Source organism: Procambarus clarkii, chromosome 3 (assembly GCF_040958095.1).
Source record: "Procambarus clarkii isolate CNS0578487 chromosome 3, FALCON_Pclarkii_2.0, whole genome shotgun sequence".
Taxonomy (NCBI): Eukaryota; Metazoa; Arthropoda; class Malacostraca; order Decapoda; family Cambaridae; genus Procambarus; species Procambarus clarkii.
The window spans coordinates 39,604,435-39,632,385 of record NC_091152.1 but is presented as its reverse complement, the minus strand read 5'-3'; the positions used below and the strand labels follow the sequence as shown (position 1 = coordinate 39,632,385).

Below are 27,951 nucleotides of genomic sequence, written 5' to 3'. Positions count from 1 at the left end.
GAGCACCACACCAGACCCTGAGCACCACACCAGAGCCCCACACTAGAGTATCAAACCCTGAGCACCTCACCAGAGCACCACACCAGACCCTGAGCACCACATCAGAGCTCCAGACCCTGAGCACCTCACCAGAGCACTAGACCCTGAGCACCACCAGGGTCAATTTCAACGTAAAATAAAATCCAAGAAAATTAACATAGAGTAAATATAAAACATCTTTCAGATTAACTTCAGAATTGTGTCGTAATAAATGTATTCTAGAACAGGAACAAGAAAGGTCGTAGTCTCATAATAATCTCTCGTCTCCTTCGTCTGGAATAAGTTACAAAACATACAAATATAAAAATATATGTGATTTAAGGAATTGAAAGACGGCTATTGGTTCATGTGAGGCTGCTGCTCTCACTCATATATGTACCCAGCTGATCTCCAGTAACAGTAGCAACAACAGCAACAGCAATAGTAACAGTAGCAGCAACAGTAACAACATTAACAGTAGCAACAAAAGTAACACTAGCAACAACATTAACAGTAGCAACAACAGGAACAGTAGCAGAAACAGTAACAACAACATTAAGAATAGCAACAACAGTAACAGTAGCAGCAACAGTAACAGTTGCAGAAACAGTAACAGTTGCAACAACATTAACAGTAGCAACAGTAACAGTAGCAGAAACAGTAACAGTAGCAGCAACATTAACAGTAGCAGCAACAGTAACAGTAACATTAACAGTAGCAGCAACAGTAACAGTAGTAAAAACAGTAATAGTAGTATCACGGTATAATCTCTAGGAAGAGATTCGGTCTACTCCGTTATCGCCTATTCTACTCATTCACATCTATTTAATCAAGAGCTGCAGCCAAGAACAACAACAACAACTACTACTTCCAGACGCCTAGACAGTACTACCAGTCTCCCTCCTTCACCACGACCCGTCACCCCACCTCACACCTGGGTCACTGGGAGACCTCGCACCTGGGTCACTGGGAGACCACGCCCTCCGAAACAAGCAGTTTAAGTGAGCCGGTTCCTAGTTAAAGAAGCCATCAGCGCCCTCTGCCCGACCGTCAATCTGTATAAATAGGGCTCCCAAGCTCTCCAAGATTCAGATTACTCCTGAGTGCTCTTACTGAGTAGACCTGTTGACATGCCCCGGTGTGGTAACGGAGCTATTCAGTTTGACTCACAGTATTCCTGCATCATATTTTCTAGTATTAACGTAACGTAAATTTAATTGTCTGTTTACCTTGTTTTGCACTCTGTATAAAGCCAAATTTAATAACATGTTTTATTTTGTAATTTGTTTAAAGTAAGATTTATTTTTAAAGTAAAGTATTTTTAAATGTTTTCTCCCTGTGCTTTATCCTACAGTTTACCTCACTGTGAAGACACCTTTGCAGTTTGACTTTTTATTTTTTTTTTTTAATATTTTGTGACTGGCATTACAGACTGCACGACCACCAACATTTCCCGTCACAGTTGCAGCAACAGTAACAGTAGCAGAAATAGTAACAGTAACAGTAGCAGCAACAGTAACAGTAGCAGGATTTAGGTCAATAATTCTTCTTTCCTGTTAAATTTCCTTGACATATCAGTTTAGCGTTGTGGTACGATCTCTCTCTCTCTCTCTCTCTCACCCTCTTCCCCCCCCCTCACTCTCTCTCTCCCCCTCCCCCTCCCCCCTCCCTCTCTCTCACTATTACAGATAGTTAGGAATTACAGCCTCGTCCAATACGTACAAACTTCGCGACAATTAAGAAAAAGTGAAACATAATTTCGGACTGGAGTTGAATTCATTACTCCCTTCATCACAATGTCTAGTTCGCTGTAGTTTAATATCTGCTTGCTAGTCTGTCTGTCTGTCTGTCTGTCTGTCTGGTGTTTGTTGCTGTCTGATATTAAAAGGATCACTCTTTCTCATGTCATATTCCCTCTCTCTCTCTCTCTCTCTCTCTCTCTCTCTCTCTCTCTCTCTCTCTCTCTCTCTCTCTCTCTCTCTCTCTCTCTCTTATGGACTTGTTTATCTTGCAATGTTGAGAGAGCAATTGCCGGAGTCTCCAGCAGTAAGTTACGCCGCCCTTGACATTCAAATCACAGCTAAACAATGTATGAACAAAACAAAATTAAAATTGAGAAGTGAACGTGCTGTCGAACACAAAGTGAACTGTGAAAAATATTGTGAAGAGCTCAAAGGGACCCTGAGTCTAACCCTTCCATCAAGCAACAGCATCGAGCAACAGCAGCGAGCAACAGCAGTGAGCAACAGCAGCGAGCAACAGGAGCGAGCAACAGGATCCAGCAACAGGAGCGAGCATCTTAGACAACAGTATTCACCAACAAGTTACACCAACAACACCAGCGGCTACAACACCTAACTCTTGCCTTCACGTCTGAAGTTAGAGTGAACACCGCTTAAGGATTACTCATAACCACATAGGCACCCACAGCAAACAAGCAGTGTTGTGTTCCAAACAATCTCCCCCAAACCATACATCTTCAGGGATGGCTAATGACCTGTCTCCGGACTTGAATAAATTTTCTCACAAAATTAGCAAATATTTTAACATTTGCGCAAGTGTTTTCAAACAGAGAATTACATTTTTAATAATTAATAAAAGTCCTAGACGTGAGCCATGCAACTGTTATGGTAAAGGATGAGAGCAGGCACCGCCTGGTACCCCACCTTTTATAATAAGAGTCATCGTAGCATGATTAAGTGGATAGATTTATAGATGAGAGGTGGGACCCAAGAGCTGAAGGTCAAAACCCTCAAACCTCAACTAGTTGAGCAGATCTTGTTGATTAGATTAAATGTAATGCACTTGAAGCAGAAGTCTTGGAAGCCATCTCCACTGATGACTACAAGGCAAGAATGACGGAACATTCACACACACACACACACACACACACACACACACACACACACACACACACACACACACACACACACACACTCACACTCACACTCACACATACACACACACACACACACACACACACACACACACACACACACACACACACACAGGAAAAAACAGAGAAGCAAAGGAAGAATCCGTGGTTTAATAGGGAATGTATGAAAGCAAAGGAGCTGAACAAAAGGGCATGGAGGAACTTCCGTAATAACAGAACACCAGAAAGTAGAGAGATACCAGAGAACCACACTGGAGCACCTCACTAGAGCACCACACCAGAGCACCACACCAGAGCACCACACCAGAGCACCACACCAGAGCACCACACCAGAGCACCACACCAGAGCACCTCACCTGAGCATCCCACCCAGAGCACCACACCAGAGCACCACACCAGAGCACCACACTAGAGTACCACACTAGAGCACCACACCAGAGCACCACACCAGAGCACCACACCAGAGCACCACACTGGAGCACCTCTCCAGAGCACCTCACCAGAGCACCTCACCAGAGCACCACACCAGAGCACCACACCAGAGCACCTCACCAGAGCATCACACCAGAGCACCACACCAGAGCACCACACCAGAGCACCAGACCCTGAGCACCACACTAGAGCACCACACCAGAGCACCACATCAGACCACCACACCAGAGCACCAGACCCTGAGCACCATACCAGAGCACCACACTAGAGGACGACACCAGAGCCCCACACTAGAGCACCACAACAGAGCACCACATCAGAGCACCAAACCCTGATCACCACACCAGAGCACTAGACCCTGAGAACCACACCAGACCCTGAGCACCACACCAGAGCCCCACACTAGAGTACCAAACCCTGAGCACCTCACCAGAGCACTAGACCCTGAGCACCACACCAGAGCACCACACCAGAGCACCACACCAGACCCTGAGCACCACACCAGAGCCCCACACTAGAGTACCAAACCCTGAGCACCTCACCAGAGCATCAGACCCTGAGCACCACATCAGAGCACCAAACCCTGAGCACCTCACCAGAGCACTAGACCCTGAGCACCACACCAGAGCACCACACCAGACCCTGAGCACCACACCAGAGCATAAGACCCTGAGCACCACATCAGAGCACCAAACCCTGAGCACCTCACCAGAGCATCAGACCCTGAGCACCACATCAGAGCACCAAACCCTGAGCACTTCACCAGAGCACTAGACCCTGAACACCACACCAGAGCACCACACCAGACCCTGAGCACCACACCAGAGCCCCACACTAGAGTATCAAACCCTGAGCACCTCACCAGAGCACCACACCAGACCCTGAGCACCACATCAGAGCTCCAGACCCTGAGCACCTCACCAGAGCACTAGACCCTGAGCACCACCAGGGTCAATTTCAACGTAAAATAAAATCCAAGAAAATTAACATAGAGTAAATATAAAACATCTTTCAGATTAACTTCAGAATTGTGTCGTAATAAATGTATTCTAGAACAGGAACAAGAAAGGTCGTAGTCTCATAATAATCTCTCGTCTCCTTCGTCTGGAATAAGTTACAAAACATAAAAATATAAAAATATATGTGATTTAAGGAATTGAAAGACGGCTATTGGTTCATGTGAGGCTGCTGCTCTCACTCATATATGTACCCAGCTGATCTCCAGTAACAGTAGCAACAACAGCAACAGCAGCAGCAATAGTAACAGTAGCAGCAACAGTAACAACATTAACAGTAGCAACAAAAGTAACACTAGCAACAACATTAACAGTAGCAACAACAGGAACAGTAGCAGAAACAGTAACAACAACATTAAGAATAGCAACAACAGTAACAGTAGCAGCAACAGTAACAGTTGCAGAAACAGTAACAGTTGCAACAACATTAACAGTAGCAACAGTAACAGTAGCAGAAACAGTAACAGTAGCAGCAACATTAACAGTAGCAGCAACAGTAACAGTAGCAAAAACAGTAATAGTAGTATCACGGTATAATCTCTAGGAAGAGATTCGGTCTACTCCGTTATCGCCTATTCTACTCATTCACGTCTATTTAATCAAGAGCTGCAGCCAAGAACAACAACAACAACAACTACTTCCAGACGCCTAGACAGTACTACCAGTCTCCCTCCTTCACCACGACCCGTCACCCCACCTCACACCTGGGTCACTGGGAGACCTCGCACCTGGGTCACTGGGAGACCACGCCCTCCGAAACAAGCAGTTTAAGTGAGCCGGTTCCTAGTTAAAGAAGCCATCAGCGCCCTCTGCCCGACCGTCAATCTGTATAAATAGGGCTCCCAAGCTCTCCAAGATTCAGATTACTCCTGAGTGCTCTTACTGAGTAGACCTGTTGACATGCCCCGGTGTGGTAACGGAGCTATTCAGTTTGACTCACAGTATTCCTGCATCATATTTTCTAGTATTAACGTAACGTAAATTTAATTGTCTGTTTACCTTGTTTTGCACTCTGTATAAAGCCAAATTTAATAACATGTTTTATTTTGTAATTTGTTTAAAGTAAGATTAATTTTTAAAGTAAAGTATTTTTAAATGTTTTCTCCCTGTGCTTTATCCTACAGTTTACCTCACTGTGAAGACACCTTTGCAGTTTGACTTTTTATTTTTTTTTTTTTAATATTTTGTGACTGGCATTACAGACTGCACGACCACCAACATTTCCCGTCACAGTTGCAGCAACAGTAACAGTAGCAGCAACAGTAACAGTAGCATCAACAGTAAGAGTAGCAGAAATAGTAACAGTAACAGTAGCATCAACAGTAAGAGTAGCAGAAATAGTAACAGTAACAGTAGCAGCAACAGTAACAGTAGCAGGATTTAGGTCAATATTTCTTCTTTCCTGTTAAATTTCCTTGACATATCAGTTTAGCGTTGTGGTACAATCTCTCTCTCTCTCTCTCTCTCTCTCACCCTCTTCCCCCCCCCTCACTCTCTCTCTCCCCCTCCCCCTCCCCCCTCCCTCTCTCTCACTATTACAGATAGTTAGGAATTACAGTCATTTCCAATACGTGCAAAATTCGCGACAATTAAGAAAAAGTGAAACATAATTTCGGACTGGAGTTGAATTCATTACTCCCTTCATCTCAATGTCTAGTTCGCTGTAGTTTAATAATATCTGCTTGCTAGTCTGTCTGTCTGTCTGTCTGGTGTTTGTTGCTGTCTGTTATTAAAAGGATCACTCTTTCTCATGTCATATTCCCCCTCTCTCTCTCTCTCTCTCTCTCTCTCTCTCTCTCTCTCTCTCTCTCTCTCTCTCTCTCTCTCTCTCTTTTTCTCTCTCTCTCGCTTATGGACTTGTTTATCTTGCAATGTTGAGAGAGCAATTGCCGGAGTCTCCAGCAGTAAGTTACGCCGCCCTTGACATTCAAATCACAGCTAAACAATGTATGAACAAAACAAAATTAAAATTGAGAAGTGAACGTGCTGTCGAACACAAAGTGAACAGTGAAAAATATTGTTAAGAGCTCAAAGGGACCCCGAGTCTCACCCTTCCATCAAGCAACAGCAGCGAGCAACAGCAGCGAGCAACAGCAGCGTGTAACTGCAGCGATCAACAGCAGCGAGCAACAGCAGCGTATAACACCAGCGATCAACAACAGCAAGCAACAGCAGCGATGAACAGCAACAAGCAACAGGAGCAAGCAACAGCAACAACAGGAGCGAGCAACAGGATCCAGCAACAGGAGCGAGCATCTTAGACAACAGTATTCACCAACAAGTTACACCAACAACACCAGCGGCTACAACACCTAACTCTTGCCTTCACGTCTGAAGTTAGAGTGAACACCGCTTAAGGATTACTCATAACCACATAGGCACCCACAGCAAACAAGCAGTGTTGTGTTCCAAACAATCTCCCCCAAACCATACATCTTCAGGGATGGCTAATGACCTGTCTCCGGACTTGAATAGATTTTCTCACAAGATTAGCAAATATTTTAACATTTATGCAAGTGTTTTTAAACAGAGAATTACATTTTTAATGATTAATAAAAGTCGTAGAGGTGAGCCATGCAACTGTTATGGTAAAGGATGAGAGTAGGCACCGCCTGGTGCCCCACCTATTATAATAAAAGTCATCGGAGCAGTGATTAAATGGATAGATTTATAGATGAGAGGTGGGACCCAAGAGCTGAAGGTCAAAACCCTCAAACCTCAACTACTTGAGCAGATCTTGTTGATTACTTACCAATGTAATACGCTTGAAGCAGAAGTCTTGGAAGCCATCTCCACTGATGACTACAAGACAAGTATGCCGGAGCATTCACACAAACACACACACACACACACACACACACACACACACACACACACACACACACACACACACACACACACACACACACACACACACACACACGCACGCGCACACACACACACAAAGATTAAGACATGAAAGAGAAGGGTGGGCGGACTGCATTTTTTTGGACTGTCGGAAAGCCTTTGACACAGTACCCTATAAAAGGTTGATGCATAAGCTGGAGAAACAGGCAGGAGTAACTGGTAAGGCGCTCCAGTGGATAAGGGAGCCCCACAGGGCTCTGTACTTGGACCTACTCTGTTTCTGAAATACGTAAATGATTTCCCAGAGGGTATAGACTCATTCCTCTCAATGTTTGCTGACGACACCAAAATTATGACAAGGATTAAGACAGAGGAGGACAGCTTGAGGCTTCAAGAAGACCTGGACAAGCTGCGGGAATGGTCGAACAAATGGCTGTTATAGTTTAACCCAAGCAAATGTAATGCAATGAAGATAGGGCTAGGAAGCATGAGACCAGATACAAGGTATCACTTGGGAGATGAAATACTTCAAGAGTCAGAGAGAGAAAAAGACCTGGGGGTTGATATCACGCCAGACCTGTCCCCTGAAGCTCATATCAAGAGGATAACAGCAGCAGCATATGCCAGGTTGGCTAACATAAGAACGGCCTTTAGAAACTTGTGTAAGGAATCTTTCAGAACATTATATACCACATATGTCAGACCAATCCTGGAGTATGCGGCTCCAGCATGGAGTCCTTATCTAGTCAAGCATAAGACTAAACTGGAAAGGGTTCAAAGGTTTGCCACCAGACTAGTACCCGAGCTGAGAGGTATGAGCTACGAGGAGAGACTACGGGAATTAAACCTCACTTCGTTGGAAGACAGAAGAGTTAGGGGGGACATGATCACCACATTCAAGATTCTCAAGGGAATCGACAGGGTAGATAAAGACAGGCTGTTTAACACAAGGGGCACACGCACTAGGGGACACAGGTGGAAACTGAGAGCCCAAATGAGCCACAGAGATATTAGAACTTTTTTAGTGTCAGAGTGGTTGACAAATGGAATGCATTAGGCAGTGATGTGGTGGAGGCTGACTCCATACACAGTTTCAAGTGTAGATATGATAGAGCCCAATAGGCTCAGGAACCTGTACACCTGTTGATTGACGGTAGAGAGGCGGGACCAAAGAGCCAGAGCTCAACCCCCGCAAGCACAACTAGGTGAGTACAACTAGGTGAGTACACACGCACGCGCGCGCACACACACACACACACACACACACACATAAAGGAGGGGGGGGGGCTGATGGCTGAGAGGACAGCGCTCTAGACTCGTGCACCTTGGGACTGTGGTTCGAGTCCCAGCACCGGCAGAAAACAAATGGGCAGAGTTTCCTTCACAATGGACGAAAAAATAGGCTCATTGCCTAATAATGTTAGTAATGGAATAATATATACAAAAATCCACAACATAGAAAATATAATCTGATTTCAAATCCTTGGTGTGTGTGTTGTGGCAGCCTGTGTCTTCACTTTCTGCTGCTAAAGAAACAATAGACTCAGACGGAAAATTTTCATTTTTATGCAACGGTAAAATTTCTATGGTGGTTGCTATCCTATTTTCGGGGAAATATGATTCATAATTAAGTTTTCCAAGACGTATGGGCTTCTATTTTTTGTTGTTGCGGCCTATTCTGCTCTTTTCTCTTGATTACTGGTTCGTTGGTTTCGATGAGCAAGATTTGTTGATGTTAGGGGAGCATTTTATTTCATTATTCTACCTCTGTCTGTCACATGCTACAAATTTTTAGTATCATTAAATACTCTTAATTCAGTACTGTTGCATAACTGTGCCTGTTTTATTATCAGTATTGTAATGAATACAATAGGCCGCTGTAACTAAATTCTTCACCAACTATCGCATTTAAATTACTAAATTAAATTTTTAGAAGCTATTAATTGAAGGATATTTGCATGTGACGTAGTTGTGTCAACGATGTAAACCAACGCCATTTTCCTGCGTTATTGTGTAAACTTTTCCAGAGTCTGCAGACAATATTTTGATTCTTGTAAATACAAACTATCACAAATTTATTGCGCATTTTTTTCGTATATATATTCTATTTTGAATGCCAATAGACTGAGCAGGAAGCCTATAACATATACGTTGTACCAATTTATTTGGACGATTATGTGTGTCTGTCATAAATATTTTCAGTATATAGTACTTTCTAGCAAAGGCTTTATGTATGACGGATAATAGTATAGAATCACAGAGAGTAATCACACTAACGTGACTGCATCAATGAGAAAATATGTCGGAGCCGTGTTGAGGGTTCGAACGTATGCGATGGGTGTTACCACACACACGCTCTATAGGACTAAATCACTACATGGAATAAGGATGGCAACCTGGAGTTCTACTGAATATCCGAGGATTTTCTGAGGCCTCTACTGAAGCCGGAACAAGATTTTCATACAATCATCCCATGCCCTCTGGCTCTGCAGTTTATCCTGGAATATCATGAGCAGATATGTGGCCTTTTGTAACTTTAATTAAGATTCTTCTATGTGAATAATATCGTTATTTTCCTCAACAACGAGGACCACAAAGTCCGGAAACATACTTTGTACGTTGGTGTATTTATATCAAAAGCCTTTATAAATGAAATTCAAAGTTTTTTCATTAAAGTAACACTAGTTTCACAGACTACCATCTCACCACTTTAGCAATGTTGTGTTATGTATACAAAGGCAGTCGGAGAGGCTGTCTCTACACCACACTACTTCTCAATACTCACGTCGCCCGAGGTGTATAGTAACCTAGTGTAACCCACTTCACAGTGCATGTACACAGTTTACATTTATCATATGTTCAGGACTCGAGTATACCTGCAGGTTGGTCAGTAAGCTTTGCTGTGGCCTCAGTAAAAGCTCGAGACCTTTCCCAGGGTTGAAAGGTTGAGAGGGCTCCAGCCAAACATGGAACAAACAGCCTCATACAAGGAGGGTTAAAAAAAGGCCCAGGCTACTCTATAATTTTGAGATGTTTCTTATTGTCTCAATAAACGTACTTGAACTTACGCCCTCATCCAGTGATATGTCAATAACATCTTTGTAGACACTCACGAGACGAAGAATATTGCACAAATACAATTTTAATATAAGTTTTCTCTGTTGGACAAATGCTTTTGCTTGTTACCAAACTCGGTTCTGTGCGCAACAAGAATTGAAGCGATTATTTAAACTGATTATTTATTCAGAAGTAAAATTATCCATCTGAATTCATGAAATAATTCGCGAGATCTCGTCCTTCCAACGCAGTTCGTGCTTATTTGAATGTTGCAAGAAATATATATCTATATATATATATATATATATATATATATATATATATATATATATATATATATATATATATATATATTGCATGTTCTGAGACCTGCATCACACTGCGTGTCAACTCATCAACTGTGCTCGGGGAAACATAAATTATTACAGCGCTGAGAACCTCTCCACCAAAATTACTGGTCGCCCATCAAATCTGGAATCGTTATTGTCATTATCGGTTTCAATTATTTACAATTTGTCAACTTCATTGCCTGTCGAAATCCCCCAAAGATTTTTTTTCTAGTGAAGAGGAAAATATGTTGTCTGGGGACCCTGGGAGAAGGTGTCGGGAGACGTGGTAACTCAGTGACGAGTCCAGACATTATTGTGGGACTCTGGCCGTCTTCTGGCTGAGGACGCCCTCTCGCCTCCGCCCCCTCAATACAACATGTCAAATCATCACTGAAAAATTCCCAAATGTTCCCCTTTAACAACACTTGTAACAAATATATATGAGTCCATTTTTCACTAATAAAATGTTCATATATATTCTACTGGTTATCCATAATCATTGAATATGTGAAGGTCCTACTTTGTTGGGCGGAGGTATATCGCCGACTTGCAGCTGACCGCCTCCGTAAACACACATTAACACCCGTTGTTTCAATATTATGTCTCTCTCTTGAGACAAATTACTACATACACTCTACACATAACATCAGATAATGTTTGTAACACTTACATAACATCCATTTGACTTCAAATGGCACTCACAATCCCTGGCAGTAATCCATATCTCTGTGAAAGTAGTTATTTCACTATCTCAACTATGCAGCTGAGGTGTTCACCGTTATGATGAGTGATGTTGTCTCCTGTGGCCGCCTGCTACACCAGTATATATAAACATACTGCAGAGAGTGCGAGGATGGACACCCAAGACAGGTCTACAACATTACCACCATTCACAATTAAGCTGACCAATGTCATCATAGGTCCACCAAGGGGTTCACATCCATAAAAGCTTAGATATTAATTTAAAATACAAAGCGTTGTTGTATAACCAGTTTTGTATTCATATTGAAAGTCAGAGTTTGTTAGCTAGAAAATTAATGTGTATATGATAAAATGCTTTGTTTAATAGCGTGTATACTGCAATAGCTCGTATTTTGAGAATATTTTTGAGAATTTGAGAATAATTTCTTTTCATCCTGGAGACGTAGTCATATAAGGAGGTGTTATCAGTTAAGAGATTCAAATTGCTGTAATTCCACTAAACTCAGGACATAAAGCATACATATTAACAACAAATCAAACAGAAGATGAGATGTAATCAGCTTGTAGTTGTGTTGTGATAATTGAAGAGTTTGACGGAAACAGCTTCCGCTAATGAAGCAGTTGCCTGCTGACGGGCGGGAGTTTGTGTGATAGTGGCCTATCACAGCTCAGTCCGTCCTTACCTCTAATGTACTCACAGCTTCTAATCTCAGATCCTACGAGATTCTCCACGTGCCAATCTCTCAGCACAACTAATTCCTGCTACTTCCTCTCTCAGCGCCTGGGGGCCAGTCCCACCCCGCTCTCTACCTCAGAGCTCACTGTGTGTGTGTAGCCTGTCAGACAAGAAGCTCTTAATTGGTTTGCTGAAATCCAGCTGGCCAGGAGTGAGGTTATGTCCACGAGGCTTAAGTTACGGCCAGGAGTGTGGTTATGTCCACGAGGCTTAAGTTACGGCCAGGAGTGTGGTTATGTCCACGAGGCTTAAGTTACGGCCAGGAGTGTGGTTATGTCCACGAGGCTTAAGTTACGGCCAGGAGTGAGGTTATGTCCACGAGGCTTAAGTTACGGCCAGGAGTGAGGTTATGTCCACGAGGCTTAAGTTACGGCCAGGAGTGAGGTTATGTCCACGAGGCTTAAGTTACGGCCAGGAGTGAGGTTATGTCCACGAGGCTTAAGTTACGGCCAGGAGTGAGGTTATGTCCACGAGGCTACGATCTCTCCCCCCCCACCCCCCCCCAGACGTCACACACCATATATAACATGATAAATGAAATTGTGGTGTATATAAACAGAGAGCTCATATGTGTTTCAAGGTGTAACTAATTTAACTCTTAACTCTCTAATATGAAATATTGTAAAAAAAATTAAACCAAATATATTACGCCGATCAAAATCTTAAGGAACTACTAAAATTGATTTAAAGAACAAATTAAATGGCTCGTCTTATAGTCAATAATATTTAGAATAAGTTACTGATACCAAACATTTTATAATTATTGCCTGTAATAAAATACTAAACTATTAATACCGAATTAATTTACAAGATCTTGAACATTTTTGTCGTCTCGACAATGGACGACCAAATTCACTAATTATACATTTGTTCTGTCCTTCAGGTCTCTAATTGCTTCAGAAAAAATTACAATTGGGCGGAGAACACTCCTCGCCGTATATTATATATATATATATATATATATATATATATATATATATATATATATATATATATATATATATATATATATATATATATATATATATATATATATATATATATATATCAAACATTTATTAGTAAAGATATTAAACCCTTTATTAGTACGTAATTGTTATTATAATTATTTAAAAAATGTTTTATGCAGGATTCCATATTTGTCTTGAATATTTACCAATTTATTTACAAGACGTAAATTGAAGAGTGTTTTGGTGGTCAGGATATTGCCAACATGTGTTCTATAATTGTGTGTGTTTCAGGTGTTGAGAGCGTTGAAACTGGAGAGTGTTCGCGTAATGGGAAGATAATCTGCTTGTTACATGTCGCACGATAATTTGGTAGTTAAATTCTTTAGGGCTGTACCCGCAGATGAGGTAAATGATGGACCTGCACTATTTAAAATGTTTAGAACACAGACACCAGAACGAAATTGGTGAGAGTAATTAACGACGGGTCCACTAAACGCGCCGCGGTGCAGACGGACTCCATGCTCGGTTACACATGGAGCCACGATAGAGCCCACCAGGATTAGAGACCCCCTTACGCCAGTTGATTATCAGTTGAGTTCTGAGAGTGATTAGAACAGAACCAGGTGATTAGAACGAGGTGAACAGTCTGGATGTCCAGCAGTCCTTACGTATATTAATCTATCATTCCTACCTGTGACGAACATTAACCTAGGCTTCCTACTAGTGAGGAACATTAACCTAGGCTTCCTACCAGTGAGGAACATTAACCTAGGCTTCCTACCAGGGAGGAACATTAACCTAGGCTTCCTACCAGTGAGGAACATTAACCTAGGCTTCCTACCAGTGAGGAACATTAACCTAGGCTTCCTACCAGTGAGGAACATTAACCTAGGCTTCCTACCAGTGAGGAACATTAACCTAGGCTTCCTACCAGTGAGGAACATTAACCTAGGCTTCCTACCAGTGAGGAACATTAACCTAGGCTTCCTACCAGTGACGAACATAACCTAGGCTTCCTACCAGTGAGGAACATTAACCTAGGCTTCCTACCAGTGAGGAACATTAACCTAGGCTTCCTACCAGTGAGGAACATTAACCAAGGCTTCCTACCAGTGAGGAACATTAACCTAGGCTTCCTACCAGTGAGGAACATTAACCTAGGCTTCCTACCAGTGAGGAACATTAACCTAGGCTTCCTACCAGTGAGGAACATTAACCTAGGCTTCCTACCAGTGAGGAACATTAACCTAGGCTTCCTACCAGTGAGGAACATTAACCTAGGCTTCCTACCAGTGAGGAACATTAACCTAGGCTTCCTACCAGTGAGGAACATTAACCTAGGCTTCCTACCAGTGACGAACATTAACCTAGGCTTCCTACCAGTGAGGAACATTAACCTAGGCTTCCTACCAGTGAGGAACATTAACCTAGGCTTCCTACCAGTGAGGAACATTAACCAAGGCTTCCTACCAGTGAGGAACATTAACCTAGGCTTCCTACCAGTGAGGAACATTAACCTAGGCTTCCTACCAGTGAGGAACATTAACCTAGGCTTCCTACCAGTGAGGAACATTAACCTAGGCTTCCTACCAGTGAGGAACATTAACCTAGGCTTCCTACCAGTGAGGAACATTAACCTAGGCTTCCTACCAGTGAGGAACATTAACCTAGGCTTCCTACCAGTGAGGAACATTAACCTAGGCTTCATACCAGTGAGGAACATTAACCTAGGCTTCCTACCAGTGAGGAACATTAACCTAGGCTTCCTACCAGTGAGGAACATTAACCTAGGCTTCCTACCAGTGAGGAACATTAACCTAGGCTTCATACCAGTGAGGAACATTAACCTAGGCTTCCTACCAGTGAGGAACATTAACCTAGGCTTCCTACCAGTGAGGAACATTAACCTAGGCTTCCTACCAGTGAGGTAGACCTATCCAGACATTGCGTCCAACAACTTTAGATAATAAGGTGGAAACGAATTATTATCTACAATATAAATATATTTGTTATAAAGGGAAATAACAATGACGTGAATTTTCAGTGAGAAAATCAGTGTGAGTAATGCGGGATATTTGAAGACTTCCCTTTCACCCTAAATACATAATAATTACGCTAATTTTGCGGATTTAGGATCATTTGGGAATGTGGAGAAGCCAAGACTGGTGTGTGGGGAAGCCAAGACAGGAGTGTGGGGGACGCTAAGACTGGAGTGTGGGGAAGCCAAGACTGGTGTAATTCTAACTATCTCAACAGGAAACTATTAGTTACTAACTGTGAAAGACAAGGGAGCAAAAGAGCGAGGGAGCCGGTCGGCCGAGCGGACAGCACGCTGGACTTGTGATCCTGTGGTCCTGGGTTCAATCCCAGGCGCCGGCGAGAAACAATGGGCAGAGTTTCTTTCACCCTATGCCCCTGTTACCTAGCAGTAAAATAGGTACCTGGGTGTTAGTCAGCTGTCACGGACTTCTTCCTGGGGGTGGAGGCCTGGTCGAGGACCGGGCCGCGGGGAGGTTATCTTGAGGTTATCTTGAGATGATTTCGGGGATTTTTAGTGTCCCCGCGGCCCGGTCCTCGACCAGGCCTCCACCCCCAGGAAGCAGCCCGTGACAGCTGACTAACACCCAGGTACCTATTTACTGTTAGGTAACAGGAGCATAGGGTGAAAGAAACTCTGCCCATTGTTTCTCGCCGGCGCCTGGGATCGAACCCAGGACCACAGGATCACAAGTCCAGCGTGCTGTCCGCTCGGCCGACCGGGACACTAAAGCCTCGAAATCATCTCAAGATTATCACAAGGTAGGTATCCCCATCTCTACTGTCAAAACTGTATTGTTCTAAACACTCAGATCTAATAGGAAAGAAATTACTGACTCCCAACGACCTGAAAGTACTAGTCTAAAAATCTATGATTTGTTCAGATCTGAAACCTATATCTATGGTCAACACAAAACGTCCACTAGACTGTGCGACACAGTGGTTCCCAGGATCAGGTTGGCTTACCGTAACCTGTGGCAGGTGACGGATCTCCCAATCCTGAGCACTCCAGGTGCAAACTCTGTGAGCGCAGGAACTACGGCACGATCTCCCACACTACATCACTGAATGCCCAGTTATTAGACCTTTCAGACCAGTTGGCATGAGGTACCTGGAGCTTTGCAATTACTTTATTCACTCTCGTATTCTTGAAGATATCCTCACAGTATACCCAAAATTTGCCAGTGCAGACTATTAAACACATGGCTCTGTATGACTAACCATCCTGCGAGATGGGGACTTGTATTACCACTGCTACCTTATTCAATCTTGTGTTGTTGATATCCTCAAAATGCATCCGGAGTCTGCCAGTGCAGACTGCCTATCACATGCCTTTGTATGACTAACCATCCTGTGTGATGGGGATTTCTTAGCATCACCTAGTTAGCTTTTTTGACACACTGTACTCCACTTCATATAGTGTAGGGTAGCTGCACTAATGCAGATGTACCTCATGTATTAATAAAAAAAATCTGTGACTACTAGAAGATCATGTTAGGAATCCACATTTATAATGAAGGGTCTAAAGCGAAGATCAAGTCAAACTTGCGTATTGACCCCTCCCCGAGTGAGGGGAGGCGGGCAGCACTGGTCCAGTCCGAGGGGATGGTTCTTTGTCAGCCACGGGAGCGCCGGGTGTGATGACAAATACATTTGTTTGTGTATCGAAGAGGCAAGTTCGCTTGTATAGATGGCTTCAGGTGTTACTTTCCATCTATGGTTACTGTTTAGTGATGCGCGTGATGATGTCTCTCTCTCTCATTATTTATATATATATATATATATATATATATATATATATATATATATATATATATATATATATATATATATATATATATATATATATATATATGTCGTACCTAGTAGCCAGAACGCACTTCTCGGCCTACTATGCAAGGCCCAATTTGCCTAATAAGCCAAGTTTTCCTGAATTAATATATTTTCTCTAATTTTTTTCTTATGAAATGATAAAGCTACCCATTTCATTATGTATGATGTTAATTTTATTTTATTGGAGTTAAAATTAATGTAGATATATGACCGAACCTAACCAACCCTACCTAACCTAACCTAATTTATCTTTATAGGTTAGGTTAGGTTAGGTTAGGTAGCCGAAAAAGGTAGGTTAGGTTAGGTAGGTTAGGTTGTCGAAAAACAATTAATTCATGAAAACTTGGCTTATTAGGCAAATTGGGCCTTGAATAGTAGGCTGAGAAGTGCGTTCTGGCTACTAGGTACGACATATATATATATATATATATATATATATATATTATTAAATATGACCGAAAAAGTAAGATTAATAATTCTAACACGAATTTTCTCAATCTTTCGTACATTACGCTTCACTGTTGGAGGTAAATCAAAAATCACTTCTCCAAAATTCATTTTTATTTTTAGTCTGACGCGACACGGGCGCGTTTCGTAAAACTTATTACATTTTCAAAGACTTCACAAATACACAACTGATTAGAACTTGCGTTTCCCTGATTTTATATCTACATTTGAGTGAGGTGGGAAGGGTGATGTGGCATTACATTTGAGTGAAGTGGGAAGGGTGATGTGGCATTAACACAAGACAGAACACTAGGGGATATTAATAGGGTATTAAAAGTATCAACACAAGACAGAACAGAAACAATGGGTATTGAATAGAAGTGTTTGTAGAAAGCCTATTGGTCCATATTTCTTGATGCTTCTATATTGGAGCGGAGTCTTGAGGTGGGTAGAATATAGTTGTGCAATAATTGGCTGGTGATTGCTGGTGTTGACTTCTTGATGTGTAGTGCCTCGCAAACGTCAAGCCGTCTGCTATCGCTGTATCTATCGATGATTTCTGTGTTGTTTACTAGGATTTCTCTGGCGATGGTTTGGTTATGGGAAGAGATTATATGTTCCTTAATGGAGCCCTGTTGTTTATGCATCGTTAAACGCCTAGAAAGAGATGTTGTTGTCTTGCCTATATACTGGGTTTTTTGGAGCTTGCAGTCCCCAAGTGGGCATTTGAAGGCATAGACGACGTTAGTCTCTTTTAAAGCGTTCTGTTTTGTGTCTGGAGAGTTTCTCATGAGTAGGCTGGCCGTTTTTCTGGTTTTATAGTATACCCACTTCGGCCAATCATTAGCCAGATACCCACACCCACGTACAGACTGGCGAAGCGACTCAACGGCCTTCTGACTCCTTATGTTCCTTGCGCCTTCAGCCTGAAGTCTCCAAAGGAATTTGTGGACTTACTGCGGGGCGCACGGGCCACAGGGATAAGAGCCTCGTTGGACGTAGAATCGCTGTTTACCAACGTACCTGTGGACGAGACAATCGGAATGATAGCCGACAGAGTGTATCGTGATCCAGCCTGTACTCCTCTTGACATGCCAGAAAGTATTCTGAGGAAACTACTCCAAGCTTGTACTAAAGAGGCACCCTTCTTGAGCCCAGATGGGCACATGTATAAGCAAGTAGATGGGGTCGCCATGGGTTCTCCCCTAGGTGTCCTGTTTGCAAACTTCTACATGGGTACCATCGAGCAAAAAGTCTTAGTCGACATGAACTTGAAACCGGCCATATACTGCAGGTATGTTGACGACATTTTTACACAGGTACCTGATGTCAGACATCTGCAGGAGCTGAAGGAGGCATTTGAGCAGAGTTCCGTGCTGCGTTTCACTTACGAGACGGAAAAGGATGGGAAGCTGCCTTTTCTAGATGTAACAGTCATGGAAAAGGGCGGAGGTTTCCACACTGCAGTCTACACAAAGGAAACAAACATAGGAATGTGCCTAAATGCCAACAGCGACTGCCCTGACAGGTACAAGAGGAGTGTTGTTAACGCATACGTCGACCGTGCTCTCAGCCACAGCTCAGAATGGAAGCAAGTCGACGAAGAACTCTGTAGGGTAAGGCAGGTCCTAGTCAATAACGGCTTCTCCAATGGTTTCATCGAAGACATCATAAGAAGGAAAGTGAAAAGCCATGCAACCTCCGAAGAGACAACTAACACAACACCTATACCCCCTATTAGACTATTTTACAGGAACTTCTTTTCCACAGCTCATAAAACAGAGGAAAGGGTCCTGAAAGATATTGTTAATAGAAACGTTATCCCTACAGACAAAAATCAGAAGATACAACTGACGATTTACTATAAAACCAGAAAAACGGCCAGCCTACTCATGAGAAACTCTCCAGACACAAAACAGAACGCTTTAAAAGAGACTAACGTCGTCTATGCCTTCAAATGCCCACTTGGGGACTGTAAGCTCCAAAAACCCAGTATATAGGCAAGACAACAACATCTCTTTCTAGGCGTTTAACGATGCATAAACAACAGGGCTCCATTAAGGAACATATAATCTCTTCCCATAACCAAACCATCGCCAGAGAAATCCTAGTAAACAACACAGAAATCATCGATAGATACAGCGATAGCAGACGGCTTGACATTTGCGAGGCACTACACATCAAGAAGTCAACACCAGCAATCAACAGCCAATTATTGCACAACTATATTCTACCCACCTCAAGACTCCGCTCCAATATAGAAGCATCAAGAAATATGGACCAATAGGCTTTCTACAAACACTTCTATTCAATACCCATTGTTTCTGTTCTGTCTTGTGTTGATACTTTTAATACGCTATTAATATCCCCTAGTGTTCTGTCTTGTGTTAATGCCACATCACCCTTCCCACCTCACTCAAATGTAATGCCACATCACCCTTCCCACCTCACTCAAATGTAGATATAAAATCAGGGAAACGCAAGTTCTAATCAGTTGTGTATTTGTGAAGTCTTTGAAAATGTAATAAGTTTTACGAAACGCGCCCGTGTCGCGTCAGACTAAAAATAAAAATGAATTTTGGAGAAGTGATTTTTGATTTACCTCCAACAGTGAAGCGTAATGTACGAAAGATTGAGAAAATTCGTGTTAGAATTATTAATCTTACTTTTTCGGTCATATTTAATAATATATGTCTACAGGAAAGACTGCTACCAAAATATACTAATATATATATATATATATATATATATATATATATATATATATATATATATATATATATATATATATATATATATATATATATATATGGCACAACTCTCCTAAACACGAGAGTCAAGTATACAACTTTAGAACACTTTCCCACCAGGAGACTCGAACCCTAGCCAGCACAGAAGCCTTCCAGCAACTGGCATAACAGGTACGCCTTAACCCTCTCCACCACCTGCTCAGACCCTTAAAAGAGATGGTAATTTCGGAGTATTTAAATACCACAAAGATCACCACCTCCCAAGAGCACTAGAGCAAGTGAGGGGTCATTTAGACGTTAATTTCATCAAGTCCCTGTTAATATGGGAAGACACAGTGTCTATGCTTAAGGCACAACTCTCCTAAACACGAGAGTCAAGTATACAACTTTAGAACACTTTCCCACCAGGAGACTCTTTGTTTAGGAGAGTTGTGCCTTAAGCATAGACACTGTGTCTTCCCATATTAACAGGGACTTGATGAAATTAACGTCTAAATGACCCCTCACTTGCTCTAGTGCTCTTGGGAGGTGGTGATCTTTGTGGTATTTAAATACTCCGAAATTACCATCTCTTTTAAGGGTCTGAGCAGGTGGTGGAGAGGGGTTAAGGCGTACCTGTTATGCCAGTTGCTGGAAGGCTTCTGTGCTGGCTAGGGTTCGAGTCTCCTGGTGGGAAAGTGTTCTAAAGTTGTATACTTGACTCTCGTGTTTAGGAGAGTTGTGCCTTAAGCATAGACACTGTGTCTTCCCATATTAACAGGGACTTGATGAAATTAACGTCTAAATGACCCCTCACTTGCTCTAGTGCTCTTGGGAGGTGGTGATCTTTGTGGTATTTAAATACTCCGAAATTACCATCTCTTTTAAGGGTCTGAGCAGGTGGTGGAGAGGGTTAAAGCGTACCTGTTATGCCAGTTGCTGGAAGGCTTCTGTGCTGGCTAGGGTTCGAGTCTCCTGGTGGGAAAGTGTTCTAAAGTTGTATATATATATATATATATATATATATATATATATATATATATATATATATATATATATATATATATATATATATATATATATATATATAAACAGAGTGTCCCAAAAGAAGTAGATCAGAGGGTGTCCCAACAGAAGTAGGTCAGAGGGTGTCCTATCAGGAGTAGATCAGAGGGTGTCCCATCAGTTGATCAGAGGGTGTCCCATCACTAGATCAGAGGGTGTCCCATCAGTAGATCAGAGGGTGTCCCATCAGTAGATCAGAGGGTGTCCCATCAGAAGTAGATCAGAGGGTGTCCCATCAGAAGTAGATCAGAGGGTGTCCCATCTGAAGTAGATCAGAGGGTGTCCCATCTGAAGTAGATCAGAGGGTGTTCCATCAAAAGTACATCAGAGGGTGTCCCATCAGTAGATCAGAGAGTGTCCCATCAGACGTAGATCAGAGAGTGTCCCATCAGACGTAGATCAGAGAGTGTCCCATCAGAAGTAGATCAGAGTGTCCCATCAGAAATAGATCAGAGAGTGTCCCATCAGAAGTAGATCAGAGGGTGTCCCAACAGAAGTAGGTCAGAGGGTGTCCTATCAGGAGTAGATCAGAGGGTGTCCCATCAGTTGATCAGAGGGTGTCCCATCAGTAGATCAGAGGGTGTCCCATCAGTAGATCAGAGGGTGTCCCATCAGTAGATCAGAGGGTGTCCCATCAGAAGTAGATCAGAGGGTGTCCCATCTGAAGTAGATCAGAGGGTGTCCCATCTGAAGTAGATCAGAGGGTGTCCCATCAGAAGTAGATCAGCGGGTGTCCCATCTGAAGTAGATCAGAGGGTGTCCCATCTGAAGTAGATCAGAGGGTGTCCCATCAGAAGTAGATCAGAGGGTGTCCCATCTGAAGTAGATCAGAGGGTGTCCCATCTGAAGTAGATCAGAGGGTGTTCCATCAAAAGTACATCAGAGGGTGTCCCATCAGAAGTAGATCAGAGAGTGTCCTATCAGAAGTAGATCAGAGAGAGTTCCATCAGGAGTAGATCAGAGGGTGTCCATCAGAAGTAGATCAGAGGGTGTCCCATCAGAAGTACATCAGAGAGTGTCCCAACAGAAGTACATCAGAGGGTGTCCATCAGAAGTACATCAGAGGGTGTCCCATCAGTAGATCAGAGGGTGTCCCATCAGAAGTAGAACAGAGAGTGTCCCATCAGGAGTAGATCAGAGAGTGTCCCATCAGTAGATCAGATGGTGTCCCAACAGAAGTAGATCAGAGGGTGTCCCATCGGAAGTAGATCAGAGGATATCCCCTCAGATGTAGATCTGTATCCCATCAGAAGTAGATCAGAGTGTGTGTCCTAATAGAAATAGATCAGAGTGTCCCAACATAAGTAGATCAGAGTGTCCCAACAGAAGTAGATCAGAGTGTCCCAACAGAAGTAGATCAGTGTCCAACAGAAGTAGATCAGAGTGTCCCAACAGAAGTAGATCTGAGTGCCCCAACAGAAGTAGATCAGAAGGAAACATTATTGGACATTGAGCAGTCGGCGATCTCGCGAAGCCTCGTGTCCAACACTAAAAAAAACCTCAAATGCGCAGCTCGAACGGAAACCAGAAACGCGGGAACTTACACGTGTCATAGTGTTGTCTTCACACAGTGAGGGACAATGTTCATTTTGCACATTGAATGTCGGTATTCCAGAGGCCAACGCATTTTTTTTATGCTAATGTATGTGTGAAAGGAACGGATTTAAAGAGCTACAAAAAACTGTCAATTCATTACTAAGTTAATAATGTTCTTCCGCTCGTCTCATGTCTAATTAATAATGGAAATTTTGTGAGTGGGTTTTATATCCTGTGTTTGTGTGAGGCATATTAATGTCTGGCGTGATCAGGAAGCAAGGTCAGGGGTTGTAACGTCCTACATATTATATAGAAAAAAAGTGCTTGTAACAAGCGCCGATTATAATTATAAAGTATGCAGGTTAGATGTGAGCTGTACATCTGTAGATGTATACTAGAGTAAAGAGTAAGGCGGAGACATGATAACCACCTACAAAATTTTCAGGGGAATTGACAGGGTGGACAAAGAAAAATTCTTCAGCGCGGGTGGAACACCAACAAGGGGACACAGATGGAAGCTTAGTACCCAGATGAGCCACAGAGACGTTAGAAAGATTTTTTCAGTGTTAGTTTAGTTAATATATGGAATACATTAAGTAGTGTTGTGATGGAGACTGACTCCATACACAGTTTCATATATAGATATGAATGAATAAAAAAATAGAGGCTAATAGGGTCAGTAATCTGTACACCAGTTGATTGACAGTTGAGAGGCGGGACCAAAGAGCCAGAGCTCAAACCCCCGCAAAGACAACTAGGTGAGTACCAGATACACCAGTATCTGAGATACTAGACACACTAGTGCCCTAGAACACTAGAACTTCACCCCGTGTTCTTGTGCAAACACCAATAATCTGCTGGAACCCCCTATTTATTGGGTTGTATTGATGCAGTAATATTTTGAGAAACAGTATATGCTGCCGCCCCCTATGGGAGGACGGGGGGGGGGGGGTAGTATGTACTATTTAGCATGGGATTATGGGATGTTGGTGGGCGTGTTGTAGCTGCCATGGGGGTTATGGGTGGGAGATGTACAGGTTCTCATGGGCACATGTTGTGGTACACAATATTCACAATTGGTCACCTCCTCTGTGTATATCCACCACCCCATCCATCATGGCCTGGTGGATTGGCCTACTACACTGTATCACATCAATGCTTACCCATTTTATAACCAGATTCATCATGGTACTGATCCGCCAATCCACCGCCTCGATGATGCCACTATTCATCCCCCAGATAACCCATTAATAGACTCGTAAATAGTTTTAACCCATTAGGTCATTGTTATATCTATTATATCCATTCGCTTATCTTCCGTTCCACATATCTTCTATCCATTATTCTTTCCATTTCAACGCTAATAAACCCATTCATGGCCTCGTTCATAGCCTCTCATCAACGCTCTCATCTATCCATCCTTGTTCAATCCATTACCCCCCAATCACCATCCTATTCATAACAGAATCTATCCCCCCCCCCAATACAACTCTCCAATCATGACGCCACAGACTCCATTGCCCCAAACCTAACTTTCTCTGTCAAGTAATTTATCACAATTTATCGAATCACAGATTACCAATATTAACTGGCAGCTGAGGTAAACTACAGCCTCTTCTGCAGCCTAATGTGTGCCCAGGTTGTGTAGGCAGGAGCCATGACGCGCCGCCTGATCACTCTTGTGCCCAGGTTGTGTAGGCAGCAGCCATGACGCGCCGCCTGATCACTCTTGTGCCCAGGTTGTGTAGGCAGGAGCCATGACGCGCCGCCTGATCACTCTTGTGCCCAGGTTGTGTAGGCAGGAGCCATGACGCGCCACCTGATCACTCTTGTGCCCAGGTTGTGTAGGCAGGAGCCATGACGCGCCACCTGATCACTCTTGTGCCCAGGTTGTGTAGGCAGGAGCCATGACGCGCCGCCTGATCACTCTTGTGCCCAGGTTGTGTAGGCAGGAGCCATGACGCGCCGCCTGATCACTCTTGTGCCCAGGTTGTGTAGGCAGGAGCCATGACGCGCCACCTGATCACTCTTGTGCCCAGGTTGTGTAGGCAGGAGCCATGATGCGCCACCTGATCACTCTTGTGCCCAGGTTGTGTAGGCAGGAGCCATGACGCGCCGCCTGATCACTCTTGTGCCAAGGTTGTGTAGGCAGGAGCCATGACGCGCCACCTGATCACTCTTGTGCCCAGGTTGTGTAGGCAGGAGCCATGACGCGCCACCTGATCACTCTTGTGCCCAGGTTGTGTAGGCAGGAGCCATGACGCGCCACCTGATCACTCTTGTGCCAAGGTTGTGTAGGCAGGAGCCATGACGCGCCACCTGATCACTCTTGTGCCCAGGTTGTGTAGGCAGCAGCCATGACGCGCCACCTGATCACTCTTGTGCCCAGGTTGTGTAGGCAGGAGCCATGACGCGCCGCCTGATCACTCTTGTGCCAAGGTTGTGTAGGCAGGAGCCATGACGCGCCGCCTGATCACTCTTGTGCCCAGGTTGTGTAGGCAGGAGCCATGACGCGCCACCTGATCACTCTTGTGCCAAGGTTGTGTAGGCAGCAGCCATGACGCGCCGCCTGATCACTCTTGTGCCCAGGTTGTGTAGGCAGGAGCCATGATGCGCCACCTGATCACTCTTGTGCCCAGGTTGTGTAGGCAGGAGCCATGACGCGCCGCCTGATCACTCTTGTGCCAAGGTTGTGTAGGCAGGAGCCATGACGCGCCACCTGATCACTCTTGTGCCCAGGTTGTGTAGGCAGGAGCCATGACGCGCCGCCTGATCACTCTTGTGCCAAGGTTGTGTAGGCAGGAGCCATGACGCGCCGCCTGATTACTCTTGTGCCCAGGTTGTGTAGGCAGGAGCCATGACGCGCCGCCTGATCACTCTTGTGCCAAGGTTGTGTAGGCAGGAGCCATGACGCGCCGCCTGATCACTCTTGTGCCAAGGTTGTGTAGGCAGGAGCCATGACGCGCCACCTGATCACTCTTGTGCCCAGGTTGTGTAGGCAGGAGCCATGACGCGCCACCTGATCACTCTTGTGCCCAGGTTGTGTAGGCAGGAGCCATGACGCGCCGCCTGATCACTCTTGTGCCAAGGTTGTGTAGGCAGGAGCCATGACGCGCCGCCTGATCACTCTTGTGCCCAGGTTGTGTAGGCAGGAGCCATGACGCGCCGCCTGATTACTCTTGTGTAAGACACTAACTGGTAGACACCAGTTATCCCCCCTCCCCTCGCGTCCTAACACAAATTACCTCATTTGTCGACTCCTCCAAAACATTTCCACCGCCATTATCTTGTCGGGTAATATGGGCCCCGTCCTCCTTGTTCTTGTGGCCCCGTCTGGAGCAGCGTCTTCCCTCCTCCTCCTCCAGGGCCATCCCCAGGGCCATCTTGTGGCCCCGCTGTGGCCCCGCTGTGGGTCCCTTCACCTCCCTCCAGTGGCTGCGGACCCTACCTGTCCCGCCCTGTAATGACCCTGTCACGCTCCCAGCTGGTCTTGTGCCCCTCTCACCTTCACCCGCCCCTCTCACCTTCACCCGCCCCTCTCACCTTCACCCGCCCCTCTCACCTTCACCCGCCCCTCTCACCTTCACCCGCCCCTCTCACCTTCACCCGCCCCTCTCACCTTCACCCGCCCCTCTCACCTTCACCAGCCCCTCTCACCTTCACCAGCCCCTCTCACCTTCACCAGCCCCTCTCACCTTCACCCGCCCCTCTCACCTTCACCAGCCCCTCTCACCTTCACCCGCCCCTCTCACCTTCACCCGCCCCTCTCACCTTCACCAGCCCCTCTCACCTTCACCAGCCCCTCTCACCTTCACCCGCCCCTCTCACCTTCACCAGCCCCTCTCACCTTCACCAGCCCCTCTCACCTTCACCAGCCCCTCTCACCTTCACCAGCCCCTCTCACCTTCACCAGCCCCTCTCACCTTCACCCGCCCCTCTCACCTTCACCAGCCCCTCTCACCTTCACCCGCCCCTCTCACCTTCACCAGCCCCTCTCACCTTCACCAGCCCCTCTCACCTTCACCAGCCCCTCTCACCTTCACCAGCCCCTCTCACCTTCACCCGCCCCTCTCACCTTCACCCGCCCCTCTCACCTTCACCAGCCCCTCTCACCTTCACCAGCCCCTCACCTTCACCCGCCCCTCTCACCTTCACCCGCCCCTCTCACCTTCACCAGCCCCTCTCACCTTCACCCGCCCCTCTCACCTTCACCAGCCCCTCTCACCTTCACCAGCCCCTCTCACCTTCACCCGCCCCTCTCACCTTCACCAGCCCCTCTCACCTTCACCCGCCCCTCTCACCTTCACCCGCCCCTCTCACCTTCACCCGCCCCTCTCACCTTCACCCGCCCCTCTCACCTTCACCCGCCCCTCTCACCTTCACCAGCCCCTCTCACCTTCACCCGCCCCTCTCACCTTCACCAGCCCCTCTCACCTTCACCAGCCCCTCTCACCTTCACCCGCCCCTCTCACCTTCACCCGCCCCTCTCACCTTCACCCGCCCCTCTCACCTTCACCAGCCCCTCTCACCTTCACCAGCCCCTCTCACCTTCACCAGCCCCTCTCACCTTCACCAGCCCCTCTCACCTTCACCAGCCCCTCTCACCTTCACCAGCCCCTCTCACCTTCACCAGCCTCCAGGCCTGACACTCTCACATCAGCCACAGACGCCTTGTTCCTCCTCACCTCCGGGCTCATGTTTACACTGCTATCTCGGGTCTCCTGGCTATCATAGCCCTCATTATGATAGCCAAGCTGGCGTGTTTGGGTCATCTAGCCATGGTCAGTTGTTACCGTACTGTGGCTCACGCGTCCCATTAGTACCGTACCCGCATCATCATCATCATCATCATCATCATCATCATCATCATCATCATCATCTGGTGCAACATCTGCCCCCCCCCCCTTGCACTTGCATGAAGGTAGCTGTTAAAATTCCCAGCTTCCCCTCGTGTTCCCCCTTGCGTCATGCTCTCGTCCTCTCCCGCCTGGCCCCAGGATAATGAGTCATTTAGTGAGGTGTTGAGATGTTTTTTGGGTGAGTGTTGTCACCCCCGAAGCTGTTAGTGCTGTTTCAGTAACCTTTATGTCTCTGGCCGCTCAGTGTATCAGAATATTGCTCTCTCAAGACTTGTTAGTAATTTACTTTTGTCGTCTTAATCCTGAGTATCGCTGCTGTTTGTGTCCTGACAAATATACTAAAGCATTTCTTAATTAACGAGGATATTAACAAGTAGCTCTGATAGTGTGAGGCGTTACACTCTACTCTGTGCAAGAGTGTCACCAGTTGTGTCACCAGGTGTGTTGCTAGGTGTGTCACCA

The 27,951-nt window shown here is 44.9% G+C and overlaps 1 protein-coding gene across 1 annotated transcript; it reads right to left on the bottom strand.

Moving 5' to 3' along the window:
- Window positions 1–4,521: 4,521 nt before the first annotated feature.
- Window positions 4,522–26,013, bottom strand: LOC138368885 (uncharacterized). The gene is made up of 3 exons (XM_069331604.1): window positions 25,876–26,013; window positions 5,582–5,764; window positions 4,522–4,902 (listed from the first exon to the last, which is right to left on the bottom strand). Exons 1-3 carry the CDS (start codon window positions 26,011–26,013, stop codon window positions 4,522–4,524), a joined length of 702 nt encoding a protein of 233 aa, XP_069187705.1.
- Window positions 26,014–27,951: the final 1,938 nt, after the last annotated feature.

Coding starts and splice junctions, on each gene's coding strand:
- LOC138368885 (XM_069331604.1), bottom strand. CDS start 26,013: ATGGCCCTGGGGATGGCCCTGGAGGAGGAGGAGGGAAGACGCTGCTCC. Junction 5,765..25,875: donor TGGAGGAGTCGACAAATGAG/GTAATTTGTGTT, acceptor GAAATTTAACAG/GAAAGAAGAAATATTGACCT. Junction 4,903..5,581: donor CTGCAACTGTGACGGGAAAT/GTTGGTGGTCGT, acceptor ATCTCTTCCTAG/AGATTATACCGTGATACTAC.